The 27,602-nt window shown below is 32.3% G+C and overlaps 2 protein-coding genes across 5 annotated transcripts in view; one reads left to right on the plus strand and one right to left on the minus strand.

Annotated features, from left to right (window-relative positions):
• The window catches only part of LOC115882669 (autophagy-related protein 16-1), a 627,679-nt gene that overhangs the window by 8,051 nt on the left and 592,026 nt on the right, over positions 1-27,602 (plus strand). The window contains exons 5-9 of one of the 2 annotated variants that reach the window (XM_030900865.1): positions 3,254-3,342; positions 8,614-8,664; positions 11,770-11,905; positions 14,027-14,132; positions 14,515-14,660. In XM_030900865.1, the coding sequence (XP_030756725.1) occupies positions 3,254-3,342; positions 8,614-8,664; positions 11,770-11,905; positions 14,027-14,132; positions 14,515-14,660 (528 nt within the window). The remainder of the gene's footprint in view (positions 1-3,253; positions 3,343-8,613; positions 8,665-11,769; positions 11,906-14,026; positions 14,133-14,514; positions 14,661-27,602) is intronic. The other variant, XM_030900864.1, reaches the window with a different exon arrangement.
• Positions 22,527-27,602, minus strand: part of LOC115882668 — a 238,576-nt gene continuing 233,500 nt past the window's right edge. For all 3 annotated transcript variants that reach the window (XM_030900862.1, XM_030900861.1, XM_030900863.1), the window contains one exon: positions 22,527-24,329. In XM_030900862.1, the coding sequence (XP_030756722.1) occupies positions 23,808-24,329 (522 nt within the window). In that variant the 3' untranslated portion in view covers positions 22,527-23,807. The remainder of the gene's footprint in view (positions 24,330-27,602) is intronic.

The following is a 27,602-nucleotide window of genomic DNA, read 5'->3' on the forward strand; positions in this document are numbered from 1 at the left end:
GTAATTAAAATGGGTGATTTATTTTTCACCCCCGAGACCCAAGTAGCATATATCTGACTTCGAACTAAATCTGACCTGAAGCGACATCAGACTTTGTGCAAATTTAGGTCGGGTGCTGGTGATACGACTGGTGACGTCGCTTTCCTAATAACAACGTACCATTTTTATTAATTTCCCAACGTCGTTCCAACGTTGGCTTGCACGACGTACCTATACGTGAACTAGCCCGACGTCTACCCGTTGTCCGAATAGGATACGTCTCACTGATAACCCCTAAAGTAACGTCCAATTATATTTTGTTGTATTTTATGTTCATATTTTTAACCTAATTTACGTATCTCTCTTTACGTCCGTAAATACAACCCATTAAGTAGCATTTGCGGCCTAATAAACATCATGAACATAACCTAATAAAAAGTTTTTGTAAACAAACTTAATAAAAAGGCATTTAGACATTCATCTACATTTTACAGAAAGAGGTCGAGGCTTTTGCAAAATAATAATAGTAGTAGTGATGTCTTCCCTCCGCCCACGAATGCTTTTTATCCGGAAGAGATGCTGCATTACACTGGTGCATCTTAATTTCATTTTTTAGCTTAGGAAATCAGCAGACCCCATTCTCCTCCCACATGTGAGGTACTGGTTCGAATTCTTTTAAATTTTGTATATACTATCTTAAAAAAGTGGCTGCCCATTGTTTTAAAGAGAAAACAAAAACTAAAATATAGTTGCACAAATCCACAAATCACTGATACGCAAAGTGAGGTTACGTGGCGTACGTTGGAATTATATACGTCATAATACGATTGCCGGTCGTCCGGTTTGATGACTTCGGTCGTGTGAGACGACTAATGTTGGAGACCCGGTCGGAATTGGTATATTGGTAGTTCATATTAAGTCGGACACAGAAATCCGCCATTCTTAACAGGTATCCGATTGTCAGCCATTTTAAAATCGTTGTTTGTTTTAAAATTTATATTCACATTCCGATTTCTAGTAGAATAATATTGATAAGGTTGAGTTTGGGGGAACCACAGTACAGTTTTATGATTAAACCAGCTAGAAAAAAAAAAAATATTTTGCGAGTTACTTTTTATAGATATTTTTATTTCATAAATCTACCTATTTTTGAAGGCGCTCGTTGTTTTCCGGAGTATTTTAATCAGATATATCAAAAAAGTGACTTCCGTTGACAAAACTAATGTCTGGATTAATGATTCAGAATTATTATAATATGAAATTAGATAGGCACTTATAGTTCTATTCGAGGAGTGATTATGAATCCATTTGTAATTAGGTAGTTTGGTTAGGTTTTTATGTATTCTTGGTAGCGAATAGATGTTAGATGACGTCCAAATGCTACTTGGGGAAGGGGTGGCACTCACCCCCCGGGTGAAAGCACACATCGCTACTATGTAACTTTTGTTTCTTACATATATCTCTATTCCATGGTACAAAGAATACAAGATATGATATTGCGCAGGTTGGTCGCTACGTCACAGGTGATAACAGGCGCTATTGGTCAGCACTCTCCGCGCGCCAGTTCAAATCGTCAAGATATTGTTATAAACCTGTTTTTTTGTTTATATACCGTCATTGAATTATCGCTAAGCAAGTTACTGTGGAGCAGTGCGTAAGGAGTCGGGCTAGGAAGCGAGAGACCGGAGTTCGAATCTCGGCCGGGACATAACTTTTTATTTATTTTTTAAATACTGTTGTATTCTATAGTTTATTTTTGTAGTATAAAAAAAAGAACTATTTATTCTGTTATTTTTTAATCTCCGGTATTAATATAAATTGATTGTTGGTACAATACCTCATTTAATATAAAATAATATTCTACTTTTTGAAATGTATCGGGCCCTAATTGTACCTAAAAGTAATATATTTTTAGTGATATACCATATTGTAAATAAACTATTTAATATTTCAGTCACTTAAAAAGTTAATTCGCATTGAATAATTGCCTACCATTAAGGAAATTTGAGCTATATAATCCTTGATGGGCATATTCTGAGTATGCAAATACTTCCTCTAAATTTTGGGTTTCGTTCAACCGATTTATTCTCAAAACCTGAAACATCTACATATAAAAAGAAGCACAGGTCACTAATTACTTCCACTAATTATAATAAACTTCACCCTTTGGAATTACTTCTATCAGAATTACAATACATTCATCTGCATTGGCATTTTCTACTTTTTGATGGGAAACTTCAACTTCCCAACATATTTTAAATGATGTAACAATTCCTCTTGTGGTTACTTTTCCATAGATATCCTCATCTCTGTCCTCATGTGAATTCAGAGGCAATGAACATGAAAATTATTTACCATAAACATCGCAAACTAAAAACCTAATAAACAATTTTATACCGAATATAGAAATAAATTTAGTATTCTTACCTATTATTATCGTCCAAATCCATGTTAATAGATAATTATTTTTAAATATATTTTTGGAACTGCTGGTTTTAGTAATTATTAAATTAAACGAACTAAAAAGTCTTAAAAATAAACAATTCTTAACCATAACCTCAAAAATGCAGATCTCCTGTCAACTTTCTTTATTTTATATTTATTCATTATTTTCCTAGTGACGTCACAGGTGGTATGCGCGAACTGAACGAAATTGGAGCCGCTATCGATCATACCTTGTATTCTTTGTACCATGTCTCTATTCACTGTTAAAATTTCACGTCAATCGGTGCGGGTGTCAAGAATTCGGAGGTAATACCCTATTTTTATCCTCGCTTACTGGCCTACTAGGAAAAAAATCATTTATGTTTTTTTTCTTATAAAGACCAAGGGCCATTCTGTAGGATATAATACTGAAAAAAAAAACATTCAATGTAAAATAATTCCTTATGGGATGTTTTTTTAAATAAAAATGAAACAAGACGTAGCCAGTCCTTCCCTGTATGACTTAAATAATTGCGGCAGAACGAAATATTAAATTTTCTGAATAAGTTATTAGATATTTTCGTGATTTTTGGCTCTGTGCCAAATAACGAAATGAAGTTTATTCTTCTATCCGCCCGCTATATGTATGTCATAGTGGGCCGTGCACGAGAACGCGCGACTCCCGCCTATTTTTGATTCAATTGTTTCATTTTGACAGTTCCTTTCGCAGAAAAAAACACGAGATCTCACGAGATTCCAGGATGTTGAAAAAATTCACGGTACTTTTTAGTTACTTATAATTAATTTTCGAGTTGTTTCAGTTTTGTTTAGGTTTTTTTTTGTATTTTAGGACGAAAATGGTGAACTGGTTAAAAGACTTATGGGTTATAAAGCGAAAGATGCCGAGAAACTGAATGAAGAAAACGACAACTTTCTCAAGTAAGTTTGAATTTTACCTACTTTTCTGTGTATTGTACTTAGACATCCATATTTGCTTTTAACTGTAAAAAAGCTTCTTGTAGTTTAGTGATCTTAGTTTATGTATACACTAATTTATTTTCGGTGATTAAAAATCATATACATAGTCCAGTAAATGAAGGTTGAAACTACGGCTTAATTTTTTGTCCACCGGGAGTTTTTAGGCGGATTGTGTAACTTTTGGGGAGTTCTTTTAGAGGAGAAAATTGTAACACCGTGCTCAGTCGTAGTAATAATGGCCCAAAATGGCGGAAAATCAGTTTTTCGTAAATATCTGCCAACATATGCAATTTGCAATTTTTTTCTTAATAGTTATTTTTTATACAAAACGACCGAAAAGATTAATTCACGAGGGATCAAATAGCGAGTGAATTAATTTCGGGAGACGATAATGCAATTTTATCGTCGTGTATAAAACAATATTTTTTTTCATAGCGAGTTACGTTCTAAAAAATATTCAGAAATTATTATTTCGAGGAATTTATTACGAGTAGAAAAAATATTGTGCTGGGTTGGCGTTGGTTTCTATGTAATTTGACAAGTAAATAAAGCTGTCTCTTTAGTTGTCAGTTTTGAGTCAATATTTTTTAATTCTCTTTCGTGTCGATTGCTGATTGAATTGGAGCCAGAAATGGCTCAAAACGCAATAAGTAAATTACCAACAGATATTCAGGCTGAGACGACAAACGCCATATCCAAACTACTTCCATTTAAATCTCGAATAACTTATGAAAAGGAATACAAAAATTTTCAAAAATGGAAGCAATTAAAAAACGTGCGAGAAGAAATAAAGTTTTTAACCTATCCTCGCTGTTAAAGTATCATTTAATCTACCCCTGTGGTTAAAGTACTATTTTATCTACTATTTTTGATAGATATAAGGCAATTTTAACAGTTGCTATGGAAAAAAGTAAAAAATGAAGCATAGGTAATTACCTACAAAAATGATCCTTATCGTTTTTTACGTAGAATTAGTAGTAAGATCCCTCAACGGTTCTCTCAAAGTCTTAACGCTCTCAAGATATATTTCATAACCATATCATTGATTGAGATGACAAATTGTTTAATAACTCGGCAAAAATTTAATATTTTTTGAAGATTCAAATTTCGTTTAAAACGTAGAATCAACAGCTATCACATTTTGCAACTTATTTGAATTTTGTCATATTTTATGATAATAAAAAACCGGGCAAATATTCCTTGACCCAAAAGGTTTCAGATTTTACAAACTTATTTATATTTTCACTAATAATAACTTATTTGTAAAAAATGTCTATACCTATGTGACGGATTCATCTCTCCAAAAAAATCCTTTATGGGTATTTCGCCACTCATAAAAAGTTTATATGATAGGGCAAAAATAATATATACAATATATACGACATTTCACTAAACAGAGCAAAATAAAACACTAAATCACCACAATACACCAAAACACTTTTACTTTTACACTGGACGCGCGTTTCGCAAACCATGTTAGCATCATCAGCAGATGATTATGAACTAACTTGTGAGTTTATAATCATCTGCTGATTGGATGGTGAATACGCACCTTAAAGTGTTCTCGTATAGTTCAATTTAAATATTTTAAATAGTTTTTTTTTCTTTATTTTTTGTATTTTTTTACTTCCGACGACGGAAAGAGATAAACTTCCGAAACGTTAAGCATTTTTTTCTTTCTTAGGCAAATTTTTATAACTGTAAACATAACTTCTGACAAGCAGCGTCCGTTTAGGTTTAACGCCAGAAGTGTTTACAAAAAATAACTATTTTGTTTTGTAGATTTTTCTTGCAGTGCAGTGGCGAAATACCCATAAAGGATTTTTTTGGAGAAATAATTTATTTGTCAAGATTTTTCTAAAAGTTGTTCTTAGAGTCTTTATAAATAACTCACAAAGTTTGAAATATTTGTTTAATCACATTTAAATAAAAAACAACTATTCGGGAATTGCTTTTTCCGCTTTTTTGAGATTTACGGAAAGTGTCGTAAACGAAAGAAAATTGCATAATGACGAATAGTCGAAATGGTGTCTTTTTACGAACAACGTTACGAAAAAAGTGTCAGGATCATTTTTTAGCTAAAGAGCCAATATTTCTTTGATCATGAAAATCATCTAAATGGCCGAAAATGGGTCTTTTTGTGTCCTTATTTATTGGACTATACAGTGACAAACTTATGAATAAAGCAGTACAGTCTTGCATTTTTAAATCAAAAAATTAAATAAAAAATAACTGTCAAAATATCCTGTATATAATTTATCGCATCGCCTTGATTACTTCACATAAAATGTCACATCGGTCAGCTAGGTGATAATATAAATTTTATTCTGAAAAATAGAAATGTTAGCGATATTATAGCTGTTGATTTATTTTAAGCTATAAAACTGGTTTTATGGTTTTTATTTTAGTAGATTATAATAACATGTTTATTAAGATTGGGAAACGAAAATTTATCTGAAAATCAGGATGTTTTTGGAAATTAAATTAAGAATTTTCAAAGAATTAAAAAAATTATACAGGGTCCGGCAATAGTGCGTCGGGCATCTGTAGCTCCTAGAATAAAAAAAAAACTTGAGAATTTTGGTTCAGTGTAAACCTAAAGTATGTACGAGGATATATTTCAGGAAAATATTTTAACTTCTATAGAGTGATTCAAAAAAGTGTTAGTGGATCGGGATGATTTTTGTTGCCATTTAAAAAAAAATCAATGATGAGGTTTTTTGGAGTTTTCTCATTTTCCAGAATCCGCATACGACGTTGTTTCTTAACCTAAAGTACGATGATGTATTTCAGGAAAATATTTTAACTTCCATAGGGTGGATTAAGAAAGTGTGAGTGGTTTGGGATGATTTTTTTAAATAGAACACCCTGTATATTATTGAATTTTTGGCTTTCAGATCACTTTACATATTCCTAAGTTATGAGTAAATATATTTCGATAATTTCAGAGATTCTTAAACCCTATAACCAAATTTATTGTTGTGTTATACAGGGTGTCCCAGAAATGAGTGCAGATATTTTAAGAGGTGGTAGATCTGGTCAAAATAAACATATTTTCTCTTTACCATTTTTAAAATAAATTGAAAATAACTGAGTTATTTAACTTTGAAAATTTAAAAAAATAATCGCAACATTTTGAGAACCGCCGGCAGATATTGCCAACTACATCCAATTACCCGGATCAAGCCCGGATTTCAGTTCATTCGACGCACTGTGTTGCCATATGGACAAGAAAGTATATGTTTACAAGTAAGTCATAAAATCACAACACCTGAGGAGTTTGCAGAGATGCATTACATTTTTAAGATTGTGATATTATTACATAAAATAAATTAAAAGTTAAATGTTTAAAAGTTAAATTAAAAAACTTACCCAACATTAAAAAAGATACTTATGACAGATCGATGTAACTGCGACAGTTCTCTTTTTCGATACACACTTAACTAAATACACTTCATTGTGCTGCTTTACTTGTACGTGCTATTATAAAAACTGCTAAAATAACAGTCCCCAAAGCTTCATCACAATTTGAACTAGGCTTCATCACAATTTGAACCACTGATTTACAAAACACCTTGAAAAGCACACATTACTTTGAATATCTTTCTGAATGAATAAATGTTGAAATTATTGTCTCTTACCGCCACTTTACGAACTACTTTCAATCTAAGAAAATACATGTTTCACTCAACAATTTTAAATACGTATTTTGCTTTTTCGCTATTTTTTCGATGTATTTCGACAATTCCGTCAACAGCCCAACCATCCGTCGGCCAAGACAGCCACGCATCACTGGTTGGTAACTGCTCACTGCTTCTTTGTCGCGCCGGCGTGTCGAGCTTGCGTCATGCGAGGTTGCCGTAGTTTCAACAATTTCAAATTCAAGACACTCGAAGCAATCAAATTCTTATTATATTTTAAAAATAAAACAGAAAAACATGAAAGGAAACAAACAAAACACAAATGAATTGATTATTGGTAAGGTCACAAAAAAGAAATTTCTAAATTGTTTATCGTAATTCAGAATTCAATATATCGAAAACAGCCCGACGAATAATCAATTCATTTTCGTTTTGTTTGTTTCCTTTCATGTTCTCTGTTTTATTTTTAAAATTTAATACAAATTTGATTGCTTCGAATCTCTTGAATTTGAAATTGTTGTAACTACGGCAACGTTGCTTAACATCGTCGTCTGACGCAAGCCTGCCACGACGGCGCGGCTCAAAGGACCAGTTCACACGTGGCACTCTTGGCCAACGCGCGACGGTCGGGCTGTCAAAATACATCGAAAAAATAGCGAAAAAACAAAATACGTATTTAAAATTGTTGAGTGAAACATGTCTTAAATTGAAAGTAGTTCGTAAAGTAGCGATAAGAGAGGTATTCAAAGTAATGTGCGCTTTTCAAGGTGTTTTGTAAATCAGTGGTTCAAATAAAACAGAGAAACATGAAAGAAAACAAATATTGAATTCTAAATTACGATAAACATTTTAGGAATTTCTTTTTTGTGACCTGGTTGTAAATAATATGATGAATCATTTTTGTAAACGTCATAAACGTAATGTTTTAGTTAATTTTCGGTGGTTTTTGTTAAGTTTTCATTGAAAGGGTAAGTACTAAAAATAATTAATGTGTTTTTTTTTCTATAATAATTATTAATAATGATCACTGATGAAAATTTAAGATTCTTAATTTTTGGGTAGAAATTTTTCTATGAATTTATAAATGTAGAACTATGTAGAATGTGGATAACATAGGAGGTTACAACACTGCATGGTTTAGATACACCGTAGAGAAATCTCAGGTGAATAAACAAGTGGCACTAAAAAGTTTTTTCAAATTTCCCGGAAAATCTCAAGAAAAATTTTAAATTTTCAACATTTTTTTTCGCAAAAAAAACCTCATAGGCGTGTTTCTGGGGTTGAACTATACTACCAGTTAAAATATCTGCACTTATTTCTGGGACACCCTGTATAGCTGCGTTCAAACAATAACTATTTCAATTATTGTTTTGTTTATTTCACTATTCATAGTTTGTCACTGATTTAAATAATCATAGTTTAGATAGATACTAGTGAACTTAGTTTTTTTTTGAAGAAAATACTTAGTTTTGTTTATTCTATGGGTATAAGTATCGTAGTATTTTTATTAATCTTTTTGTAACCAATTGTAGACTACTTGTGTGCTTAATTTTTTCGTCCAAGCCTTTGTTTTTGTATATTTGTCTTACAGCGAGGGTTCCAAGCATTTCTCCTCTGTTCTGAGTACTTTTGGTATTTTTAGGTATGTATATAAAAATTTATACGGTGTCACCCATTTTTTAATTTTTTGTTGAGAATATATTTGATTTTTCTTTTTTCTATTATTTTTTTCACACAATCTTTTTATTAATTTTTTTATTCGTTTCAAAATTTATCTTTTAAAAGTATTTTTAATAGATTTTTTTTTAAATTTACTTTTTTAAAATTCTTCGAATTTAGAATTTTAAGAAGGCTTTAAATAAGCAGTAAATTTAGTTTAAAAACGGTTATATTTCGGAAACCATTCAGTATAGTATATGACATTATGTCATTTTTGGAACGGAAATTTAGTAGCAAATCCACCGAGTAAAAAACAATGACATATTATTCCTTTTAAAAATATACAGTTTTGGTTTGAAAATGTGTTTGAATCAAAAATATTTTCAAAATGTGCGTTACCTTTGCCTTTTATTATGTAAAAATATAAATGTGAATTATATAAATGTCATATTTTTCAGTATACGGAGTTAAGTTTTTAAAGCACTACCTAATAAAAAAAAAGAAAAAATCAATAAATTTATTTAGTTTTTATTGGTGTGAATTTTATGGGTGCCACTGTATATTTTTGGGAGAGGTAGTTTGTATCATCACACACTTCACTGTAGATTTCTTCTCTAGCTTCTGTAAAAGATTATTCATCTATGTTTTGTTTGTAATTTGTTCATTTCAAATAGACGCTGTATATACAAAAATACATTATTTATGTAAATACGTTATTATTTAATATTGTCCGATAATGAAATGTGACGGCGGTAGTTTTTCTTTTAAATTGAATTAAAATCGACACTAAAAACCTTTTACTCTCGGGTAGGATCTCTGAATTCTGACATTTTAAGAAATAAATGCTGAAAAAATGTATTTCCTTGTAGAATTTTGAAAAGTTGGATTCCTATTTTACAAAGAGCCTCGAAAACAGTTAAAAAAACGACTAAAAATTATTAATTTTTAACATTTTTTCAAATATATAGTCACGGAAATTGGCGATTTTGGTCAAGTCACCGATTTTGATAAAACTACTGTTATTTACTAATTAGAAGGTGTAGAAACCGAACATATATATACGTGTCTGGTACTAGGCGTAGGTAAAGTTTTTACCCCCATTAGAAGTCGCTCTCAAACAAGAGTTCATAAAACCGATTTTATCATGAAATCAAAGTATTTCAGCTCTAACAGAAACTGTGTAATAAACTTTTATTCTTGCAGGTTGAAAAATATTTATTAAGAAAAATATTTTGTAAGAAAAATATTCCGTAAGAAATATATTTCGTAAGAAAAATGTTTTGTAAGAAAAATATTTTGTAAGAAAAATAATTTGTAAGCAAAATATTCCGTAAGAAAAATATTTCGTAAGAAAAATATTTAGTAAGAAAAATATTCCGTAAGATAAATATTTTGTAAGAAAAATTTTCCGTAAGAAAAATATTTTATTACCCTCATTAGAAGTCGCTCTCAAACAAGAGTTCTTAAAACCGATTTTATCATGAAACCAAATTATTTCAGCTCTAACAGAAACTGTGTAATAAACTTTTATTCTTGCAGGTTGAAACATATTTCGTAAGAAAAATAATTTGTAAGCAAAATATTCCGTAAGAGAAATATTTCGTAAGGAAAATATTTGGTAAGAAAAATATTTTGTAAGAAAAATATTTTGTAAGAAAAATATTTCGTAAGAAAAATATTTTGTAAGAAAAATATTTCGTAAGAAAAATATTTCGTAAGAAAACATTTCGTAAAAAATATTTCGTAAGAAAAATATTGTAAGAAAAATATTCCGTAAGAAAAATATTTCGCAAGAAAAATATTTCGTAAGGAAAATATTTTGCAAGAAAAATATTTCTTAAGAAAAATATTTTGTAAAAAACATTTTGTAAGAAAAATATTTCGTAAGAAAAATATTCCGCAAGAAAAATATTTCGGAACTAGTTGCGAAATGAAACATCTTTTAAAACGCCAATGGATTATAAAACGTGTCACTCTAAATGTGTGTGTGTGTGTGTCAAAACTGTATAAAAACATTTCATCTAGATATAATCTAGATGTTTAAAATTAGAAGGGAAATAATATTTTCAAAATTCGATCAATAAACCCATTTTAATTCGTTTATTACCTCAAATGCCAAATTTGACGGATATCTGATTTTGTTTATCTTTATTGTAAAGCAGAAATTATTGCCAATATCAAATGTTATCTATATCTATTAATAAAATGTGCTGACTTTAACGGTAATACCCAAGGTATTTGATATACATGTTTGTAAATATTCAGGAAATTTATATAAGGATTAATTAATCTTATTGTAAAAATTGTTTATTTTAGTTTTTCCAATTGTACGGTTTTGTTTTCGAGATTTATTGCACTAAACGAACGGGATATTGAACATTTCGTGAATTATTGTTGGAAAATATTGCATGTTTATAAACTTTGGAAATACTAAAAATAAATGTTTTTGTAGTTTCGCAATAATAAACACAGAAAACTACTTTCACTATATATTTTTATACTATTTTTAAATTTGTTTTGTTTGTAGTTTAATAATTATACATATACATATAAAATATATAACCAAAGAATATTACTTGAGAATGTTTGACAATGATTACAGTAAAAAACCCTAATTAAAACCATTATAATCTTATTATAAATATAACTTCAAATTGGCCAAAGAGATATAAAACATCTTTGATAAACTTGGAATGTTTTTGTTAAACAAATTTGCTTGGGTGCAACTGTCGTTAAATTTTTTTCTCATATTTTAATGTCGACTTGCATAATTCTTTACTCTAAAATAATTTTAATTATTATTTGAACTGAGACATTTTATCAATATTTAACTATAGGGAGCAACTGCATGGGAAGGTATATGTAAGTCATGAGCTAGTAAATTGTTTCAGTATGCTGTATTTTTCATAATTTGTCAGTCCAAAAATTAATAATTTATTTTTTGCTTTTTGCTACTTTATAATCACAGATTTTTTGTAAAGATTTTTTTGTTATTAGTTTTAGATGAATAATCTTATACTTCTGTAAAACCTTTTTACACACCTTTTAAGATGTTTCGATTTTTTGTACGTTACTTGTGGAATTTCAGAAAAAGACATGCCAAAATGCAGAAAGAAATTGAAGAGGCGTGTAGAGACACGAGGGGAGTTTGTGGTGACGATTTTCAAGAAGGTTTTGGTCCGATCAGTCAATCAACTTTACCTACGAAGGTCCACCTGAAATTTGTAAGGATATTTTTTATTTTTGTTTAGATTTATAGCTCTTTTTTGCTTAAAACATACCTATATATTATTCTCCTTTTATTAAATGTAATTTTATGTCATTAAAAATATAGCACAGGACTTAAAACGGTGTCAAAGATGGCTAGGGATTGACAATGATAATTTCGGCGAGGTTAATCTATAGACGCCTATTACTAAAAATTTACATTAAACTTGACATAGAAATAAATAAATACCGGGTGTGTCTCAAAAGTGGGCCACCCCCCTATAACTTTTTTATTTTTTCAGATAAAAAAACGGTATTTTTTCAGATAAAAAAACGAGATTTGGTATGTTAGTATGTGACATAAATTAGGATTGATTGACGTGTTCAATTGTTTTTGATCACTTCCTGTTTCACCGGAAATACATACTACATCTTTTGATTGTTAAATGGCACTCTCGGTATTTTTTTACTTTATTTGATAGAAAATGACAGTCTGAATAGAATGACATATCATATGTCAATTTTTGAAATTCTCGCTTAATAAAAAATCGTTTTTAAAATTCAATCTAGGGTGCCATGGCTATGTTAAAAACACTAATTTTTAATTAAGAAGCCTTGGAAAAATAGATTTGGTCGTCTAATGTTTTCAGTGTCTTGTCCTGGCTAGTTAGAAAATGCTCAAATCGTATTTTTAATCATATCACAATTTTTTCAAATGGAACGAGAGTGGATCATTAGCATATTTGGAAAAAGCATTTTTTTCGAATAATTTGATACCACACACTTGGTATTTCGAGTCAAATTTTCGTTACGAACCGCAAGTTATAATTTCAAATAAACCATATATGTCGAAAGTTGACATATGATATGTCATTCTATTTAGAGTATTATTTTCTATTGAATAAAATAAAAAAAAATACAAAGTTGTAGGCATTTCCGGTGAAACAGGAAGTGACCAAAAACAATTGAATACGTCAATTAATTCTAATTTATGTCATATACTAACATACCAAATCTCGTTTTTTTAACTGAAAAAATAAAAAAGTTATAGGGGTGAGCCACTTTTGAGACGCACTCGGTATAATAATAAATTTAATATTTTTCTTAATTTTTAGAAATTAGTTTTCTGGCCTTATTTTTCTTTGACCTTTGTTGTCATTAACAAAAATTAATTACATATTACACACATACATTTTATTTATTAAGTATCTTTTTTAAATTAAGTATATTATTGTGAGATAATATATTAAAGTTAAAAAAGCGTAATATACTAGGATGACGATAAAAATGATTTTTTAGGGAGGGATATCATTAAATAAAATATTTACAATGAGCTATAAATACAGATTCTGATTGAACTATTTTCTTGATAATTTGGTGAATGTAGAATCATACTCATTTTCGAATATAGGCACAGCTCAGAGAAATAATAAAAATAAAAAAAACCTTACTGTTGAAAATGTACAAAGTGGAGGTATCCAAGATACACAACCCAGATGCAAACCGGCAATGGGTTACGTATACCGGGTGCCTGCACCTGCGTATACCGGGTGCGTCTCAAAAGTGGCTCACCTCTATAACTTTTTTATTTTTTCAGATAAATAAACGAGATTTGGTATGTTAGTCTCTGACATAAATTAGGATTGATTGACGTATTCAATTTTTTCCGGTCACTTCCTGTTTCACCGGAAATGATCACAACTTTTGCTTTTTAAATGGCACCCTCGGTATTTTGTTACTTTATTAGATAGAAAATGACACTTTGAATAAAATGACATATCATATGTCAACTTTTGACATTTTCGAATATGGTTTATTTGAAATTGCAACATGCGACTCATAACGATAAGTTCTCGAAATATCAAGTGTGTGGTACCAAATTATTCGTAAATAAATGCTTTTTCCAAATATGCTAACGATTTATTGTGCTAACGATTTATTGTTATTTTTTTTTAATTTATCTACCCACCGCCCATCATTGAAACAAATTAATAACAGAGAATGTAATCTTTTTTTGAATTAAAGTGACAGGGAAAATATCAACAACCAACTGTTTTTATTTCTTTTTTGGACGTACTATAGCTTCACAAATTATTTCGCACATATTGTATATGATTGATTTGATGTTCTTTTTCTAGGATGCTCACGAGGGTGAAGTAAACGCTGTAAAATGGAGTCCGGTGGACCGTTTAGTGGTCACTGGCGGAGCGGACAGGAAGGTGAAGCTATGGGACGTCTCCAAAGGTCAGTTATAACCTTACACGACCATGACGACCCGCCTTCCTGTGTTCCCGTACCATTTCACATGTTTGTTTGCCAGTTCCTTGAAATTTACCAATACATTACTTGTTTTACCTGTTTTTTTTTCTACCATTACCCGCAGGTCACACAAACTAACACGCATGACCATCAAGACCCAGCGCTTCACAATTTCCTCTACTCGATCCATATGTGTGTTTGTCAGTTCCTTATTAATTATTTGCCAATAAATTATATGTTTCAGTTTGTTATAAGTGTGTTTTATCTGTTTTGTACCCCTACCCTCACATATTACCTCTCCTAGGCGTTTTCGTTCAGGGAAAATGAAGGTAATAGGTAAAATTGTGGAGAAAAATGACTTTTATAGGTACCCAAGACAACAGAGGCGTGCTGGTTGGCAGCAATGCCGGAGTGATGTCGGTGGATTTTGATACGTCAGGATCGTTGATTCTGGGAGCTTCCAATGACTTTGCTGCTAGGATATGGACGGTAGGGGACCAGAAATTGCGGGTGAGTCTTTAAAAATATATTGTGGGTGTTGTTTTAACACATATTTACACGGAATTGCAAATAATTTTAAAATAGATTAAAGAGAGTTATTGTAGAGGTTTGTAAAACTCTTATATAACAGTTGGAATTGTTACTGTTTTCGATATATAACAGCCTTTTTGTCAGATATTTGTAAATAATATTAAAATAGAGTAAAGAGTTAAAAAAAACTGTTACTTCAATATAACAGTTGAGACTGTTACTGTTATCGATAAATATCAGCTTAAAATAACCGCTTTTTTGTCAGACATTTGGAATTAATGTTAAATTGAGTAAAGAGTTATTGTAGAAGTTTGTAAAACTGTTACTTCTATATAACAGTTGGAGTCGTTACTGTTATTGATAGGTAACAGCTTAAAATATCAATTTTTTGTCAGGCATTTGGAAATAATCTTAGAATAGACTAAAAAGTTATTCTAGAGGTTTATAAAACTGTTACTTCTGTATAACTGTTTGAACTGTTATTGTTATTGATAGATAACAGCTTAAAATAACAGTTTTTTTGTCAGACAAGAAATAATTTTAAAATAGGTTAAAGAGCATTATTTTAGAGGTTTGTAATTTTTTTTTCTGTATAACATTTGGAACTGTTATAGTTAGTGATAGATAACAGTTTAAAATAACAGATATTTGGAAATAATCTTAAATTAGACTGAAGAGAGTTTTTATAGAGGTTTGTAAAACTATTACTTCTATATAACAGTTGGAACTGTTACTGTTATTGATAGATAACAGCTTAAAGTAACAGTTTTTTTTGTTAGACATCTGGAAATAATCTGTTACTCCTATATAACGTATAAGTTGTTTTTGAGACAATACAGCCTTCTGTTATTTTTTGCGATTAATAACTATTACCAGTGTAGTAAAACTCGTTTCGTGGTAATTCTGATGTATTGTTATTTTCATACTTTAAGTTGATTATTTTTTGCTGTACTGCTGTAATCTTGATATCGCTTACATCGCTGTTAGTGCATTATTTTTTGAAGTATAGAGCGTCTGTTAGGTTGAGTTATATTATAGTTGTATTATTGTGGGTGGTACCCATATGGATAGTTGAATTGCTACAGATTATGCGCTATTGGGAAGCAGAACGGTTCTGGGCCAGTTAATGGAGTGTTTGCTGCTTTTCTAGCTAGGATAAGATGGTCTAAGTAGTGGATACACTGTTGTGTGCCACCGTTTCTTCGTACCTGTTTACAACCGCCGATTTAATCCCTTTTTTTAACTACGCGGATCACGCACATCGTATCATCACACATCGCGCTATCGTAATTAAAATCGTGACGGGCAATGTAAAGGAGCGCAGCCCATTATAATTAATTAATTTAATTTGTAAAAAACGACATTCTTACTTGCGAAAGACGAAGAAGCGTCGCGTCGGGTGCCGGTAGTAAAAAAACGTAATGAAATATTTTAGTTGCGGAGGGTGGGGCCGAATTGAGAGCTAATCAGCGGCGCCACACTTACCACACCATTAGAGCTTTCAAATTATCCGCCCGAGTTATTTGTAATTTTAGTAAGGTAACGCCTTCTCTGGGATTGTTAGGGAGATATGGTTTCAGTGCATACAGCAGACGATATAGACAGATAGTGTCTTTGCGAAATCTCCCGAAGGTAAGGTCTGTATCACTTTACAGATTCACAGAATACGTTACATGGTTTCAGAAGTGGGATTTTAAAAAAATTAATGAAGGAATTAAGTGGATTTTGGAAGATTTTAAATTTAGACAATGGGACAAACGAGACAGCAAGCGACGAAAATGGCTGTTAAGTAATATTTTAGGAGAATTTATGAAGAGAAAAAGAAGAAAAGCGAAACCGACTACAGAAAGAAAATGAAGCAGAAAAACTAAGACGCCAGAAGAAGAATCTGAGATTACAACAGTAGCAAGATAAGCAAGAGGAACAGGACAGGCTTGAGAAAATTATAGAAGGTATAGAAGCGCGTCTTCAAAAAGAAAGACAAGAGAAACAGGACCGTATGCAGAACATTTTGGAGGGTTTTGAAGTAGAGGCATGACTAGTTTGTTAAACGAACTAGTTCCAATGAACTATTCCGACTGTGACCGATATATAATAATAGGCCAGCGTGATCGTAGCCCGATGCTAGGCAGGAGTGGGGAGTGCCAGCCGTATGTTATCGGATCCGGGCCTAGAGGAACTAAATAAAAGAGTATTTTACGTACGGATCGGCCAGCGCGTTCGTAGCCCGATGCTAGGCGGTAGTGGAGAGTGCCAGCCGTATGCTACCTGTCCTGGACCGAAAGGACTAAGAGGAACTATTAAAAGACTAGTTCACGGGAATCTATCCATTCGGCAGATCCGAGATATAATACAAGGCGACGACTATAGATTCGGCTTTGTCTATTGCCACAGCCGGCGTAATTACCACAGAAAATCGTCGTGGATACTGTCTTTGATTTTTAGTTTGTTCTTTGTATATTTTATGGGAATGTTTCACTTTAGGTCCCTAAGATGAAGAAATATCGTATAAAACGAAGTAGATATTCTGAATTTTTAGGTAAAAACAAAAATCTTGAAGTGAGAAAAAAATGCGTTTTTTTTAATTTTCGTATTATTTGCTCCAATTGATTTGCGATATATTTTTTTAAACTCTGATTTGAGTTTCTTTTTTATCTTTTTTCTGAAATAAAACTTACCTATATGTCTTTAACATACGCAATTACACGTCTCGTTATATTTCGTACATTATAAAAATCATACAGATCATACTGTGAATAGTTCTGAGTGACAATGAAACCCATTAGCAAGCAACGGGAATGTCAATGTTAGTCGGGAACTATTGTGAACTAAAGACCTAGTTCAAGGAACTAAATCCCCACCTCTATTTTGAAGCGCTCCGTCAGAAAGGAAAACTTGAAGAACTGGAACGAAACTTCTGAAAACCGAACTTCTGAAAAGCCGTCTTTGCCGTGTTTATGCAAAATACAAAGTAACTATCACACTGACTGGAATAAAGAATATTTCTTTATTGAACAAGCGAGAAAAATGCAAGGTTGCAGCAAAATGCAATGCCTCAGGAATGGGTGGGTTAAAATGGGCGCGTCATTCATTTCACTGTAAAGATTAAACTGCGCAGACTGGCCTGCACATTCAGACTGTGTTAAAAAACTGAGCTTCTGTGGGGGCTCTTAGATACGCGTTCAAATTTTAGTTTTTGTAATAACTATGCTTGGGGTCGAAATTATACATTCAAATTGTTAAAGAAGAATTATTATGATTAACTAAAATATTAAATTTATATCATCTGATGTTACCTTAAAAGTGGTTGTATTTAACATTACAGAAAATGCTACTTGATTAACGTTAACGGTAAGTACCTATACTGCAAGTACTGCCTATCGCGTTCGTTTAACTTTTAATGATATCATATTTTTTTGTGGCGCCTTTTTATTCTCGTTCTTCGCGAACGCTTCGCTGATTGAATTGTCCATTGGCGTACAAGAACTTTAATTGCAAAACCGGACTATAAATACACGCTTTTTCAACGCCGTGTATAAAATGCAAACGATGTACTTTTCCGATATCGATACTCATCGGATATATTTAATTATTATTTTAATATCTTTGCAAGTTTAAAAAAGGATGGCTTCTTAATAGACAATCAAATTTCGAGACCTAAGAGGTCTAAGTGTATTGAAAATAAGTTGAATTTCAATAGATGACATCAAAAATATTTAAATTTTTGAAGTGGAATAATAAAATTAAGAGAACATTTATTTTAACTGTTTCTTCTATAATACTTTTGGTCAAAGTAGAAATTAATTCTAAATAAATAAAACAAAATGGAGTAAGTTACACTATTTATAACTTAAGAACGGCTTGGCCGAAAAGTTCTAATATATCGATATTTTCTCTATCGATATTTTGAGTGTCCATATTCTTTAGTTATTGTCCTTTTACTGCTGGAAGCAACTTGTTTGATGCATTTTACTCCCTATCTCGTTCGTTATTGTAATATTTATCGATATTTTGAAATGTGATCATTATATCGATATTTGATATTTTCTGTATGGATATTTTGACCCATCTCTAATTACGGTCGTTTTACTGGTGAGATCCAACTGCTTGATATATTTTACGTCATATCTCGATCGTTATCGTAAGGTATATCGATATTCTGAAATTTACCAATATATCGATATTTTGACCCATCTTTAGTTACGGTCTTTTTACTGCTGAAATCCACCTGCTTGATATATTTTACGCCATATCTCGATCGTTATCGTAAGGTATATCGATATTCTGAAATTTACCAATATATCGGTATTCTGAAATTTACCAATATATCGATATTTTCTGTATCAATATTTTGACCTATCTCTAGTTACGCTCTTTTTACTGCTGGAATCCACCAGCTTGTTGTATTTTAGTCCCTATCTTTGTCGTTATCGTAAGGTATATCGATATTTAATTTTTTTTGATATATCGATATTTTGTGTATCGAAATTGTTTATATCAATATTTTGATTAATCCCTAGTTATGGTCTCTTTACTGCTGGACTCCACGTGCTTGATGCATTTTATTTTTTATGTCTACCTTTATCGTAAGGTATATCGATATTTTGAAGTTATTTTTATATCGATATTTTTTGTATCGATATTTTGACACATCTCTAATTACGTTATTTTTATTTGCTGGAATCCACCTGCTTGATATATTTTAGGACATATCTCGATCGTTTTCGTAAGGTATATCGATATTTACAATATATCGACATTTTGACCCATCTCTAGTTACGCTTTTTTTACTGCTGGCATCCACCCGCTTGTTGTATTTTATTCCCTATCTTGATCGTTGTAAAGTATATCGATATTTTAAAAAGTTTTCAATATATCGATGTTTTGTGTATCGAAATTTTCTATATCGATATTTTTATTCATTCCTAGTTACGGCCTCTTTACTGCTGGGATCCACGGGCTTGATGTATTTTACTCCTTATTTCTATCTTTATCGTAAGGTATATCGATTTTTTGAAAAGTTTAATCATTGTATTGATGTTTTTTGTATCGAAATTTTCTATACAATATTTTGATTCGTCCCTAGTTACGGTCTCTGCACTGCTGCATATGTGCTTGATTGTATTTTACTTCCTATTACCTTCGATCTTTATTGTAAGGTATATCGATATTTTGAAAAGTTATTATTATATCGATATTTTCTTTATTGATATTTTGCCTCATCCCTAGTTACGCCCCTTTTACTGCTGGAATCCACCTGTTTGCTGTATCGTTATCGTAAGGTATATCGTTATTTTAAAAATGTCTCACTATATCGATATTTTCTGTATCGATATTTTGTCCCATCTCTAGTTACGCTCTTTTTACTGCTGGAATCCACCTGCTTGATGTACTTTACTCCCTATCTCGATCGTTATCGTAATAACAGAGGCACGGTAATGTACCTGCTCGTATTTTTCCCCTTTAATTACGTTTGGCGCGGAACTGGGTATTAGGAAAACAGCGTTTCGCGCCTCGTTTTTCGAGGAGCGCGTCTCCTTAATTAATTACCTCCTTGGCTCTTCTTAGGTGTGAAATTTCATTTTGTTTTTGCTACGGCGGTGTTTGGCGTTCGGCGGTGTATTCATTCTGAGCCTTTTTTGCTTGCTACTTCCTTTCAAAGACCTGACTTTTTTTCTTGGTTAAATTGATTGGATATTGTCACGTTTGTAACTTTTTAGATGGAAATCTAAGGAAATAGTCCATATTTTGTATCGTATATTGTAATCCCATTAAAAACATTAAATGTAAAAATACTCTGTTCTTCACTACAAAAAGTTGAGTGAAATTTCATGTAAAACCAAGTCATTTATTTTATTAAATAACTATGGAAGCACATTTATAGTGGAATATTAGTTAGACATCTTTATTTCTAAAATACGATCGAAAAAAAAACGGCGTCAGGGACGGCTGGGGAAGGGCAATCGATAATAATTTTGACGAGGTCATTCTCTAGGCGTCATTTACTAAAAAATGACATAAGACTTGACTAAATTAACAATAATTATATAAAAATGAATGAAGGATACAACGTTTCCAGACTATGCAGTGTAGAGGTATGGAGAAATATCTTCGTGCACTAAAAATGGTCATAAAAAAGGGAAGACTTAAGATGGCGCTGCTGTAGCAAAAATTTAAATTTAAAATATGCGCCGAAAAATTTTAGAACAGGAAATGATTCGAAAGAGATAAATATTTAGCGTGAAGGCGCGGGTTTCAAAAAAATACAAATTTTATTTTTATGCCAAATGAAATAAATTATCGATTTTTATTCAGCAGCAATAGACTGGGCGTCTAATAGCTGACATTAATTGTTTTATATTCAAAAAAATAAAAACAAAGCTTTTTTGTGTAATGTTTGGTTATGTTACTTTTATTCTCTTATCTATGGTCATTTTTAATTTTTTAGATTTATGCGTCATTAGCGCTACTGTAGTCACTTGGTGAACCCTAATTCTTCCCATTTTTGTGACCACTTTTTCAAGTAAAGTCCCATAAGAGATATTTCTCCTCATCTCTACATTCCATAAGGCCAACTAACAGTAAGCGACATTAAAAAATAAAGAAGAAGGTAACGTAATTATAAACGTAAGTAAACCCATTAATGACGTCTAGGGCTTGACCTCGCCAAAATTATCGTCGATTGGCATTGCCCAGCCATCTTGGACGCCGTTTTTTTTCGATCGTATGGTACAATAAGAAAGAAAAATAAAATCGCTGATATTTTATATATAAAATTATATGGGGAATATCATCGATCGATTTGTCTTATACAAATACCGTATGATAAAAAAACCGTTGGCGTTCACTTGGCTTGGAAATGACGCGATCGATGACATTCCCTGTATAATTTTGATCGATGACATTCCCCATATAATTATACATCTAGATGTATATGAAAAAAAGGATATAAATAAAACAATAATATTTCAAAAGTTATACTTTTTATTACGTATCACTAAATACGTCGATTACAGGAAAAAATAAAAACACGCTCTCACGTAAGAGAGCCGTCGAAATATTCGAAGAAATAACTTAAACAATAAATATAGAATTGATAAAAATAATATTGCTTACTTATAATTAAGACTATTTATTAATAATCGTAAAAAAGACATAGTATGGTATATCATTAATATATTAAGGCAAATAAAATACCACGCGAACATTACTGTCGAGATTTATCCCATATTCACCACGTTGCCGTTTTTTTTTCGGTTAAAACACGATTTTTCGAACAAACCGGCAACGTGGCAAATTAAGAGCCTCTCTCTTTCTGTAATATTCGCGCACGATCGTCAGCTTCGAGGACAAGCTCTCTTAAATAAACAGACACACGTAGCGTAGAGCTATCTCAGCGCCAAAACAGCACACAAACAAAGACAGGCAATCGTTCTTTGATTTCTTTCTCGCTAGGTCGTCCAGGAAGCCTCCGATTCTAAAGCCGGGTTCACGCCGACAGGAGCGTTTAATTGGCGCAGTGTAGGTAGGATAAATAGCCTGCTAATTGAGGCTAATTATCTGTGGCTGATATGTTGTAATTAGCCAGTTAATTGTAAATAATCCGTGAAGAGATATAATGAAATTTGTATTATTCACTGTAACATATTAACAAAAAAAAATATTTATCAGAATTTTGAATTAATGTGATGCGTGACTAATATTACAATTAGTTGGCTAATATTGTAACGAATAAGCTAATATTACACAATAATATTCTATAAGCAGTATATTCTACTATTCATTGCTAATGATCAACGTTAAATTATCACCTAATCACGAGTATTCTGTATTTCGTCTGTTTCTACGTTAAATATATAAAGTTAGGATTCCACAAACAAAAATATACAGTGTGAACGAAGTAAAATTACGTAATAATTCGATCTTAGACTGCTTGTGTATATATTTATTAAAGAAATAATGGCAAAAAAGAAAATAATATTTTTCCTTTTCTCTTCTCCTACACTAATAATAATAATAGGTAATGTTAAAGCGACATAAAAATTATAAATAGTAAATAATAATTGTAATAATTAAATAATAATATTAAATGATATTAATAACAATAAGTTGGTCGCGTCGATGACTTCTAACTTACCCGAGTGACTTGACTGTGTCTTTTTATTATTTTTCTAATTATTACTATTATTAAATTTGTCAGCCTTCCGGGTAAGCTTGCTAAATCTTGCCGAAGTCTATCGCGCAAGCGTGTGTCGCGGTCACATTCATTTAGTATAACCTACAAAATATATACAGGGTGTTCTGAATTACGTACCGAGTCCAAACTTTCCATACTATAAGTACCAAACAAACTTTTAGTTACATAATCGAAGGCGCGATTTTTAAATTCATTGTTGCCAACCGTGGACATATTCGGCGCCGGGCTGACTAACTGGAATTTAAATTTGCCGCTGGCTATTCGGGTGGTAGCTCTGCTATAGAAAATGTCAAGTTGTCATAATTATTTACTGAATATTTGATTCGATTTGATAAAGAAAAATGTCCTTTTTGGTTTAACTAGCAGAGCTTGTAGTCGAAAAATGTTCTTTTAGAACAGTTTGTAGTGTGCAAGGTGCTGCAGCAGCTTAATAGCCGTTAACAGCCTTAACATTTTTGTTTCCTAAAATATTTTGATTAAAGGAAAATATGTAAGAGTCAGCAACGCTGTGCCGACTGACAGAACAACTATATTAATAATATAATACACATAATTTTAGACTCTTCTGTCCAAAATTATATGTATTACAAGGTGTATTATATTGTTATTTTATCCTGGCAAAGATTGGTGTACGTAATTTAAACCACCCGTTATATTATAGATAGGTTCATAACAAAATGGTTCAACTAAACGTACCCTAGTGCAAATCGTATTTATTTCGTTGTAACGCACAGAACCGTCTTGTTACTAACCTATTTTCAAAGCTTAGGAAATTCTTGCATCGTGTATAAATATAAAAATACTCAAACCTCGTTCTAGAGGTTTTTCTCGATTACTACTGCGCAGGTAAAAGGAATAGGCGCGTATTTGAATGAAAAAAAAACACAAAATATTAAAGTCCTGTTCTGTACAGATGGCGCGCGCTAGACATTTCAAAACCTACGCGCGTGCGTGTACCCTCCCTCGTACAATTTGCACAAGCTATCTGTGCGCGATGTCGACAACTGCGACGCCACCCCCATGGGATCTTGTCGCAGCTTGTCGCTGAGTCTTCTGCGCTGCCAGACGAAGGTCCAGACAGCTACCAGCAGAACTTGGACGACCAGGAATAAAATGGCGGCTCCGATTAGACCGGCCATATTGACGCAAAGACCTGGTTCGTTGCTGATGAACACCGCTTCGCTGCCGATGGACGTTTGGTTGGAGCCCTTGTCAAAGCCGAATTTGTCGCTGATCTGGATGGATTGGACTAGAACCAGGTCGTCTTGGGCTTGGGAAGCGGAACGTCTCCTTCTTCTGCGGCCGTAGGAGACTACCGATCGGAGCTCACCGGTGGATTCTTCCTGGTCGCATTGGACAGGCTCGCAGCTGGGCATGCAGGGCGTTACCAGGGCTCTGAACTGGACTACTTCGGAAGACGGGAACTTGAAGGCGTCGAAGTGGGACAGTAGTACCTGGAAAAAATAGGTTAGAGTTAGAATTCAAATTTATCAAAAGCATGTTAAGGGTAAAACTGAAAAGAAGAACCTAAGAACGGTTCTACATTTCCTATGTCATTGTCCGGCTTTCAACCAACCAGATCCTAAGAACCATAATGGAAACGATTATACAGGGTGTCCTAGAAATAAGGGCAAGCATTTTAACGGGTAGTGCAGTTCGACTCCAGACATACGCCCATGTGTTTTTTTTGTGAAAAAAAATGTTGAAAATTTTACGTTTTTCTTGACATATATTGAAAAACTTTTGAGTGCCGCTTTTTCGGGAAATTTGTTTAGGTGCTTCGAGAGAATGCAATGTTGCCATCTCCTATATATCCTATACAGGGTGGCGCCTCTCATACGACGCGGAGGCTCCAAGGAGAACGGGAGTTTATATCGAATTGTAATTTTGGGAGCATATGTAGGTTAATTGAAAGCATTTTATAAAAATATATAGAGTTTTACAGGGTGTCCCCAAAAAAGTTACGCATCAAAGTCGGTTTTTTTGTAATGGAACAACACCCTATACTGGGTGCGTTTCAAAAGTGGCTCACTCCTATAACATTTTTATTTTCTCAGATAAAAAACGAGGTTTTGTATATTAGTATATGACATAAATTAGGATTGATTGACATGATCAATTGTTTTTGGCCACTCCCTGTTTCCTGGTACACTATATATTGCAAATTAAAACACGATTTTTCTGTAAGCAAAAATGTTAAACGTTCACATATGATCCGTCATTCTATTCAGAGTGTCATTTTCTATCAAATAAAGTAGAAATATACCGAGGGTGCCATTTAAAAAAAGTTGTAGTTGTATTTGTCCAAAAGTTGTAGTCATTTCCGGTGAAACAAGAAATGACCAAAAACAATTGAATACGTCATTCAATACTAATTTATGTCAAATACAACATACCAAATTTCGTTTTTTTATCTGAAAAAATAAAAACGTTATACGGGTGAGCCACTTTCGAGACGCACCCGGTATTTTTAGATTGATATCACAGACTATTGATAAACAGCCTGTCAACTTAATATCATTTGCATGGAAATCTGCGTAGTTACCTAGATATTCACTTATTTTATGTTAAGACGAATTTCCACCTAAGTATCTCTCCCTCAAGTATTTTCTATACAGGGTGTCCCAGAAATAAGTGCAAGTATTTTAAGGGGTGGTAGATCTCGATAAAAGAAACATGTTTTCTCTTTATCGTTTTTGAAATAAGTCCAAAATAACGGAGTTATTTTACTTTGAAAATTTCCAAAAAAAAAAGATTTTTTGCTAAAATTTTGAGAACCACTGGATCTTTTCTGGATTTTCTTTCTTGTAAATTTAATCTAATACCTATGTTGCCATATTATCAAGAAATGATGTTTTTTAACTAAAAACTAAAAAAATTCCAAAAGAGATTTCAAAAAATTTGGAATTTTCAAATTTTTTTTTGGCGTATTTTTGGGGCTGAACTATACTACGAGTTAAAATACTTGCACTTATTTCTGGGACACCCTGTATCGTTTAATATCTTTTTAGGTTAAGTATGTCATTTATTTGCAGTGGATATTAATTATTAAAAATAAGTTATAAGCGTGCGTGACGTGAGCTGTCAATTGCGGAAAATGGCACAGTTCTAATCCTAGTTTATTTAGGAATTAGACTACATACTTAGAGACGCACCCGGTATATTAATTGATCATTAAGGAAGCTGTAAATTCAGAAGCAGTAGATTTTTGATTTCAAAACTATTTTTCTACAAAAAGAAAGAAAGGGAATTAATCTAATCTTGATTTGTGCTTAGATCTGATCCCCCGGAAATCATCTACATAAAAACAAAATCGAAGACTGTTTCGTCGATACAAATCGAAAAAGTGCTTTAAATCGATGTCGTAAATCCACTTTTTTCTCCTCCTTTATTGACCCATATATTTCTGGATTGACGCTTAGCGTTAACGGTACAGCGCCAGCGTGAGAATGCTTCGAACTTGTGAAGGCCGCTTAACCTGGTAGCAGCAGGCGCATAAATTAAGGGGGCTCGTTAAAAACCGAGCGAAATTAGTTTAGAAATAAAAGCAAACCGGTCGTTAATCTCCAGGAAATCGATTTTATCTCTTAATCGGTGAGAAATTTGATTTGTGTGTGTGCATCATACGGTAGTTTATGGAACGTTCTAATCGCGGGCATGTACCGCGGACAAACAAAAGAATTAGAGTTTAGAACGGATATTAAGCGGCTAGGGTTATTGTCTATTTTTCATAAGTTAAGGTGGCTTGGGAACCGACGCGACGTCTGAAAACGTCTGAATGACATGATTTATACATGATAATGACACGATTTTCGAAAGAAATCAGTACATGTATATTATTTCGTATATTTTTCATTTTATTGATTTTATGGAAAGCACTGTTCATTAAAATGTTGTATCCTATGTTATAGGGCTTGTTTCTTTCTACAATTTCCTGTCTCACAATGTACCGTTTGTGTCCGGGAAGGGGTCATAGTTTCATAGTTGTCGATTTTCGAAAGAAATCAGTACATGTTTATTATTTCGTATATTTTTCATTTTATTGATTTTATGGAAAGCACTGTTCATTAAAATTCCTTGGGAGGAACTAGTTCCTTAGTTCTAGTTCCTCCAGAGGAATAGTTCCTTGAACTAGGTCTTTAGTTCACAATAGTTCCCGACTAACATTGACATCCCCCTTGCTTGCTAATGCGTTTCGTTGTCAGTCAGAATATAACGAGACCTGCACTTGTGTATGTTAAAAACATATATAGGGAAATTGGAAGAACTTTCGTTGCACGTCATTAATGACACCACGCGTCGTCTTACGGAGTTTGCTGGTGGTCGTATTATGATGTGTAACGAAAGTTATTTTAATTTCCCTTATAGGTAAGTTTTATTGCAGATAAAAAATATAAAAAAGAAACTCAAATCAGAGTTTAAAAAACTATATCACAAATCAATTAGAGCAAATATTACAAAAATGCATTTTTCCTCACTTCAAGCTTTGTGTTTTTGTCTAAAAATTCAGAATATCTACTTCGTTTTATAAAATATTTCTTAATTTTAGGGACCTCAAGTGAACATTCCCATAAAATATTTAAAAAACAAACTAAAAATCAAAAACAGTATCCACGACAATTTTCTGTGGTAATTAGGCCGTGCCGGCTGTGGCAATAGACAAGGCCGAATCTATCATCGTCGCCTTGTATTATATCTCGGATCTGCCGACTGAATAAATTTCCGTG

Source organism: Sitophilus oryzae, unplaced genomic scaffold, assembly GCF_002938485.1.
Source record: "Sitophilus oryzae breed Bouriz unplaced genomic scaffold, Soryzae_2.0 scaffold_179_pilon_pilon, whole genome shotgun sequence".
In the NCBI taxonomy this organism is placed as follows: Eukaryota; Metazoa; Arthropoda; class Insecta; order Coleoptera; family Curculionidae; genus Sitophilus; species Sitophilus oryzae.